An 8,215-nucleotide genomic window follows, 5' to 3' on the forward strand; every position below is an offset into this window, starting at 1 on the left:
CATAAGATTTCAAATACTAATTTTTTTAACAAAAAAGGGCCAAATGAAAGAGATTATTATTTGTTTTCTAAATAGACATATTTTAATTATTTCATGCGTGTGTGTGTGTGTTTTTGTGAGAGAGAGAGAGAGAGAGAGAGAGAGAGAGACTTATAAAAATGAAAATAATATCAAGAATCACTAAAACACAAAAAGACTTAGTGCATTTCTTCAATAGATTTTGAATTAGCACCTTTGCCTTGCCGCTAGTAAGAGTGAGGTCTTTGGCGTGATCAAAACAAGAGAGAAACTGCATAATGTTACCGAACCATGAGTGAGTATCTATAATATCATTGAAGCGAGATAGTAATTCAATTTCGGCAGAACTGCATTTGGTTGATAAAATTTTCACGATCGGATAAACAGGAGGCATGATTATTCGGCTTTGTCAATAGTAAAAATGGATTAAGTTTGGCGCATCAACAATGACTTCTTTTAAATGGGAGCAACCCCTCAATGACAACCTCTCAAGCTTGTCATTTTCAGCTCCATCTTCTCTAACCCATGACAATGACTTAAGCTTAATTCCTTCAGACAACCTAACTCTGATATTGTACTTCTCACCCATTCATCAGTTACAGTTACTCCCATCAAGTCCAAAACCTTGAGAGCCGCGCATGCTGATGAGATATTGTATAATACCCGTCTCTGTCCTTCGAATTCATAGGCGCGAAGACATTCTAGATTGGGAGCCAAGAGAAATAGGTTCTCCAGTTTAGCATTTCTATTCATCCGCAAGTCTTTAATTCTAGGATTATGAATGCTCAGGTTCTCAGGAATGTCACAGTCACTGATGTTCAACCTCCCAGTGACTAATTCTATCAAGTTCTTTGTGACCTTTACACCACATACATGCATATCTTTTATGGATTCACAAGCAGATAAGTTGATTTCACAAGGGTGGGGAAGGTCAACAAACGAGCAATACCGTAGATTCTTTGTTTTCAAATGAACTTCTTTTAACTCTAAAGAATGACCGATGCATGCCTTCTCCAGAGACAAAGATGAAACTGTTACAGTTTGCAGTCCTTCGCTTCTCGCGATTTCTAGCTCTTTCAATCTTGGGCACAGTATGATAAGATCAGCAATTGGAAATTTAATAAATCCTTCAAGCTTGAGCCCAGTCAAGCATTGTGAAGAAATTAGACGGAGAAGCGAGTCGTATCTCACATTGATGCTGTGCTTGGAACTTACATAAAAGGCTATCTCTTTAGTGTTGTTCTCTATTGCAAAGTGCAGCAACGCATCAAATACCATATTGAAGGTAGAATTCCCTTCAGAGTAAATTACGCTTAGCCTTCGCAATGGCCCTTGAGGACGACGAAGGTGGAGGGTTTTGAGGATGAAAGACATGAAGCTGTCATGTGGGTCTTCATGTTGTTCAAAGAATTTGTAGTCAAAGTGAAGTACAGGAAAAGAAAGCCACAAAGAATGAAAGGCTTTGGATAGAACACTCAACTTCGTTGAGTCCTTGTAAAGGAGAAATTTCATCATAATGTGGTGGATGAGATGTTGAGGAAGATCTTCAAACTTAGTATTGCTTCTGGGATTTTTTACTATACCGTTGGTTGTATCCTCCATCTCCCCAACCTTGTTATTGTGTTTACCTAGCAATCACATCAAACAAAAGTATCATAAATATAACGTATATACCGAGGAACAATGCGGGAGCACATTCGGTGCTCAACAGGAGAATTGGAATCGGCTGATTGATTATAACCAAAGAACTCTACTTTTGAAGGATACGTCATTGGAATTGTTGAGTGAAGGGAGCTTCTGTTAATGATTTTGTTATTTATACCCTTAGCCTATACTGGGCAATTTTTCAGGAATAAGATTAAGAGCAACACAGATTGCCATAGTCGATCGAGGGTGTTGCTAGGAGAGATAAAGATGGGGAGAAGGGCCTGTGGGCGTGTGTTGGGCCTGGGCGTTTCTTTTTTTATAAAAATCATGGCTATTTTGGTCAATTCACAAAATCTTATGTATAAGGGTAAAGGTGTATTTTTGTCCCTAAAATATTTTCTAAGAAATGCCTAGCATCCTAAATTATTTGCTGAAACAATTTTACCTTTAAAATAATTAAAACAAAGCATTTTTGCCCTTGCCACCAAATTCTCTATGTTAACCGTTTGAAATATTAACTAAAACTCCAACGTTGACTATTAAAGAATTTAATGAGAAGGGTAAAAGTATTTTATTTTAATTATTTTAAATGAAAAATTATTCTAACCAATAGTTTAAGGTGCTGCATGCTCCTCAACAAAATTTTAAAAGTAAAAATACACATTTACCTTATTTATAACCACGTTATAATTAGTTGATTTTAAGGCAGTTAGACTGCTTGCTTGGGACTTTATAATGATCTTCCCTATTATTTTTAAACTATCAAAACCCACTTCGTTTATCTCTAAACTGGATTAAATCTCGTATGTTGCATGGTTTTTACATGAGATAATTGAGAAAAAATAATTTAGATGTAAACATTAATACACGCCTATTAAAATTTCAATAAAAGATGGAAAAAACTTGCTATCCTCCTTATAATTCTAAAAATCTCAAGCTTTTTGCTAATTTCAACTAATAACATAAGCAATGTCATTGCCTTTCTCATAGCTCACATTAAGTTTTGCCAAGTTTCAACCAATAGAGCACCCAAATCCCCAACCCTAAGAAAAGATGCAAGTCCACATAAAAGATCAGAGAAAAAGATCATGGTATCTTCTTAGTCCTTGGCATTCTAGGCATCATACCCCCAGTACCTGGTCAAGCAATGGGGAATCCCCCAAGAGTGGCATTTCCTTGAATGGTTTGAGTATTTCTAATGTTTGCAGTGGAACCCACTCCTAATCCAAGATTTTTTTTGGGCCCCTAAATGAATTTCAGTGATGTAGTGCTAGATATTGTAATGAAAAATGTAAAATAGAAAATAGCCATTTGATGTCACCACTGTGACGTCTGAGTACTATGATACTATAAAATGAAATTGCACTGATATGCAACTTTATTAGTATAAGATGTTCTGTATAAACCCAAATTCCCTCCTCATGTTGACCATTTGTCTTAGTGGCCGTTATGAATTCAACACACACTACGTTCTAGCAAAATAAAATTCACAGATACTACTATAGCAATTATTACATGCTTGACACTCCAAAATTAAAAGAAAAATCTAAGAAAGTAACCAATAAAGGTATAATCATCAAAAAAAAGGCTATAATCTTAAGATGCTCGTATATAGTAAAAGAAACATGGAAGTTAACAAACCGAAATTAATAAAATACAAATTGATGCCAAATCACTATAGTATTTGCACACAAGAAGACTAATTAAGATGTAAATTGTCTTGAAAGATGAGTTTTGCTTGCATATGATCTATACACCACTTTGTCCCTTGAAGGTGGTCACCAAATTGCAGGAGGCTGTTTGGGATCTTGATATAGTCATCAATGCTTCTCACTAAGAAGATCAACCAACAGGAGAGAGAATCCTGTTTTGGGTGAAAATAATTCCATTGAGAGAACAACAGACCTGATTTTGTTTTGAAATTTGAAATTTGAATCCAAGACAAAGAATGGGAGAGATAGAGTCGAGATTAAACACGAAAAAAGAAATATATGGATAAAAGAATTAGGTTCAAATTTTGCCTTTCTTCCTCCAGTCTCGCTCTCTAACCTACTCGGCACTATAAAGATCAAAATGATTAGCTTCCTCACGATCATCGGCTCCCTCCCTTCTCTCCATGATGACTTCAACTTGCTCTCAGCTTCTCATCGCCTCACTGCAGTCATTATCGTCCTCTTTGGCACCGACACATTCTACATTGCCCTGGATTCCAATGGCTGTCCTCACTTCTTCCATTTTGTTTGAAGATTGAAGATAAGATCAGAACCTATTGGGGCGGAAAGAAAAAGAGAAGACAGGTGGAAAGAATCATATTTTGAGGGGGAAAAAAATTGATGGAGAGGATCAAACAACATAACAGATCTGATGATATTATCTTGAAATTTGAAATTTGAATAGAAACGATGGGAATAATGATAGAACATGGAGAAATGAGGAAAATGAAGAAGAATGGGAAAGTGCGAATGCAGGTAATGCTTCCGTGCAATTAGCAAATTACATTACACCCGACGAAAAGGAAATTTGAAAATTAGGGGACTGCATGCTAAACGGATAACCCAGACTTTATAATTGGAATCATATTAAATGAGATAAACCAATCATATTGTGATATTTACATATGACAAAAGGCTATCATCCAATTAAAGAGGATGTTTTTTTTGGCCAATCGGATTCATTCTACGAGATTTATAGAATTTAGTTGATTAGTTGATTAGTTGATTAGTTGATGATTAGTTGATTAGTTGATTAGTTGATGATAGTTGATTAGTTGATTAGTTGATTGATGATTGATGATTTTTTCTTTCACCATCTCATCTATTATAATACCTTCCCAACTTCCCCACCCCCTCTGTTTTTTAATATTGGAAAATTTCAACTGATTCACAGCATCTAAAAAATTAATTGATCAGAATAATGTTGTTTGAAATTGAAATATTTGGGTTAAAATATCCTTGTAATTAATGTTTATTTTTTCCCTCTAATTTAATGATACCATTCATATATGAGGGATAATTTGAGAAAAATATAATTAATGCTTCTTTAAATTTTGTAATTTTCTTATGATAAAAATAAAGAAACATAGAGTAGTTTCTCTTATATTTAAAATGGAAGTAATATAAAATTTCAATATGCCCGTTAGATTTTCTATCAAATTTTCTTAAGTATTAAAATAATTTTATTTAAAATTAAAGTGAATTATTTTAACACATCAAATACCATATTGAAGGTTGAACACCCATCAAAGTAAAATACGCATAACCTTTGCAAAGACATGTGACGATGACAACAAAGGTGGAGGGTTTTGAGTATGGAAGACGTGAAGCTATCATGTGGCCTGTCTTTCTCTTGTTGAAAGAATGTGCAGCCAAAGTGAAGTGCAGGAAAGGAAAGCCACAAAGAATAAAAGGCTTTGGATAAAACCTGGGAAGCACGAATACGTGCAAAATGCCGATGTGTCCGTGTCAGATACAGGATGTGGAAGCGGCGCATCTACTTTTCCAGTTTCAATCGGAAAAGGGCGGAGACAGGTTGTAGCCAAAACTTAGCATTTTAGCCTTTTTTTTTTTTCTCATTTCCAGAAATCAAAAGCCCTAACTTTCGTCCAGTTCCAGTCGATCCTTTCCCCTTTCTCACGTGAGCTTTGCTCTGTGTCTCCAAGGTTTGACCATCATCCTTCTTCAGTCACGGCTCACGGTTCTCTGTCTCTTTAGTCACTCCGAGCTCTGTCGCTTCACCCACGGTGCTTCTTTAATTAGTCAAGGCGCTCTATCTCTTCAACCCGTGATTCATCGCTCTGTCTCTCCGAGTCTGAGGTAGTTCTTCTTCATCTTCTTCTCCTGTGTTGTTCTTCTTCATCTTCTTCTCCTACACTCTGTCACTTTTGGCGTTTGGCGTTCCCATATACTCAAGACCGCAAGCCTCGACGCTTCTTCTTCAAGTCCTCAATGCTGTTGTTCTAAAAAAATGTTTTTTTAAATGTTGCTTTAAAAAAAATATCCTTGCTTCCTAGAATATTACTGACTTATTGATTGTCAATCTAATAATATTACTGATTTATTTTTTTTATTTCAGATGGATTATTTTATTGAGTTAAACATTGATCCGTGTAGTGGAGAGAGAACTTATAGAAAAGAGTAGTGGTGTCAATAAATATGAAAAAGATAAGAATTAATTTAAGTTGATTATTTTTTTTCATTTGATAATACTTAAGTGCTTAACTGCTTATTGTATTGTATTTTGTTATAGCATTAGACATTTTAAAATTATAGTTGTTGACTTTAAATATAAAATTATAAAATTAAAATATGTGTGTATCTAAATATTTAATATTTAATTATTTATATAGCTGTATTCGTATCCTAAAATTTTTAAAAATTGCCATGTCTACAAATCGTACTGTATCATATTTGATACTCCTACTTATATCAATGCTTCATAGGATAAAACACTCAACTTTGGTTGAGTCCCCATGAGGGAGAAAATTTATCATCATCTGGTGGATAAGATGTTGAGGAAGATCTTAAAACTTAGTTTGCCTCTCTGATTTTTTACTTTGCCTTAGCTTTGGTTTGTATCCTCCCTCTTCTCAGACTTGTTACTGTGTTTTCCTAGAAATTACATCAAATAAAGGTATCATAAATATAACGTAAACCTAGGAACACCAAGGATATTTGTTGTCTCCTTTGCTACCACCCCCTAATGCTCAAAATCTCAGCCTTTATTTAGAGAAATTAGATGAATTTTTTCTTTATCATTACCTGAAATGTTAGATATTGGAAGAGGTAGCAGACACCACAAATTGGCCAAAATGAAAATCAGCGAGAGGGAAAACAAGCACCAACAATTCATGCCTAAATTACTAGGATGTTTATAGAGATTGTAGAAACTTAGTTAGGGATGCAAAAAAGACAAGAAAAAGTAAGGCAGAATGGGGAAAGGGAGAAGAGACAGAAAGAGAGAATTAAGTACAGAAGAGTGAAACTCATAATTCTTGTCAATAAGGCCCAAACCTTAATCTTATAATTGAATAGGACAATATTATAGACATCCTAAAATTAAATGTAAAAATAAGCATAATTGATGAAATCATGAAAAGATAACAATAATTTTAAATAAATACAAGATTACAATAATTAAAATGAAATGTGTCTCAATCACAAAATTTATTTTGAACTAAAGGGTCAAGCATGAGGTTACAAGCTACTAGGCTACAAAGTTATTGGCCATAACGGATTTTCTTATATCCATCAAAAAGTTACTCTTGTTGAGGAATCTCAATTGAGTAATGGATTAGAAGATACATTGTGTTCTTTTCTTGCAATATATTTATAAGGATAAATAATGTTTGATTTGATTGCCCTCATCTATCATAACTATTTTGATAAAGATTTTTTTTAACAGTGATCATCATTTAAATATTTAAATCTCTATTTATATTTGTGGAAAAAATATTTGGATGGATTAGTTCTCTTTTGATTCCTAGCATTAAGAATATCCCATCGTGATTGGGTTGCCAGATATGCAGTATATCTTCTCGATCGATTTTTTGTATATTTTCATTGTTTGTTATTTTTTTAATATTTCTAGTTCAGAACAGTTTAAATTACACACGGAAGAGAACAAATCAGCACAAGGAATTGAGGGTGTAAAATTGTAAGTGTATTGAAATTTCAATACAACATTTATTCTAAATTTGTTAAGAAGAATAACACATTTTGTTTTATAAAATTCTTGAGCGAAGAATGCAAGAACATATTATATGGGTTTATTAAACAGAACAGACAAATGGGGAAAGATTAACAAAATTTTATATCTATCTATTAAAGGTTATTGCTAATCTTTTCCACTAAAAACAAACGGTTATTACTGATCAATCGGAACGATTATCATTTTTTCTGACTAATTAATGTAATGTCTCCCAAACCATTTTTATATACATGACAAACATGCTATATCTTTGTCATCGTAAATAGATTTTTTATAGTTTATATTTTTTAAAATATTTTCTAATCATTGTCAATATTTATAATGTGCAATTTCTTCTAGTTTTAATTGATTTTAAATTAGATATTTGTTGTTTATTTTATTTAAAGGTTAAGATTATTAATTAATGATTATATTTTCAAAACAAAAATACTTTTAAAATTTATAGAAAAATTGATTAACACATTTAGCTAAAAAAACAAAAAGAAAAGCTAATTTAATATAATGATTACATTTTTATTCATTTTTTATGAAATTTTTGTATATATGTAAACAATATTTAAAAAATATAATCTATTTACATAAATTTTTATTTATAAAAATTATGTCGTTAATTCTAAAGTCATAAAATGTTTTAATAAAAATATAAAAGTTCTTAATTTTATTTTTTAAAATAAATAATTTAATGAGTTTAACATTTAGGGATTGATACATTCAACCGATCAAACAGTAATAAGAGTTTAATTAAAATAAAATAAATGATAAGGATCTAATTTAAAATTAAAGAATTAGAAAAACTTACAAATTAATTTTTTTCAAATTAAATTTATATTTCACCGCAGTCTGA

At 32.5% G+C, this 8,215-nt stretch overlaps 1 protein-coding gene across 1 annotated transcript; it reads right to left on the bottom strand.

Annotated features, from left to right (window-relative positions):
* Nucleotides 1-254: 254 nt before the first annotated feature.
* LOC129291681 (uncharacterized) lies at nt 255-5,588 on the bottom strand. The gene is made up of 2 exons (XM_054929159.1): nt 5,086-5,588; nt 255-3,931 (listed from the first exon to the last, which is right to left on the bottom strand). Exon 2 carries the CDS (start codon nt 1,618-1,620, stop codon nt 493-495), a length of 1,128 nt encoding a protein of 375 aa, XP_054785134.1. The 5' UTR covers nt 1,621-3,931; nt 5,086-5,588; the 3' UTR covers nt 255-492.
* Between the last annotated feature and the right edge of the window lie 2,627 nt (nt 5,589-8,215).

This window comes from Prosopis cineraria, unplaced genomic scaffold (assembly GCF_029017545.1).
Source record: "Prosopis cineraria cultivar Desert tree isolate PC_DT_omini unplaced genomic scaffold, ASM2901754v1 PC13, whole genome shotgun sequence".
NCBI classification, from domain to species: domain Eukaryota; kingdom Viridiplantae; phylum Streptophyta; class Magnoliopsida; order Fabales; family Fabaceae; genus Prosopis; species Prosopis cineraria.

Excerpts from the sequence above, each read along its gene's own strand:
- LOC129291681 (XM_054929159.1), bottom strand. The coding sequence starts at position 1,620 with ATGGAGGATACAACCAACGGTATAGTAAAAAATCCCAGAAGCAATACT.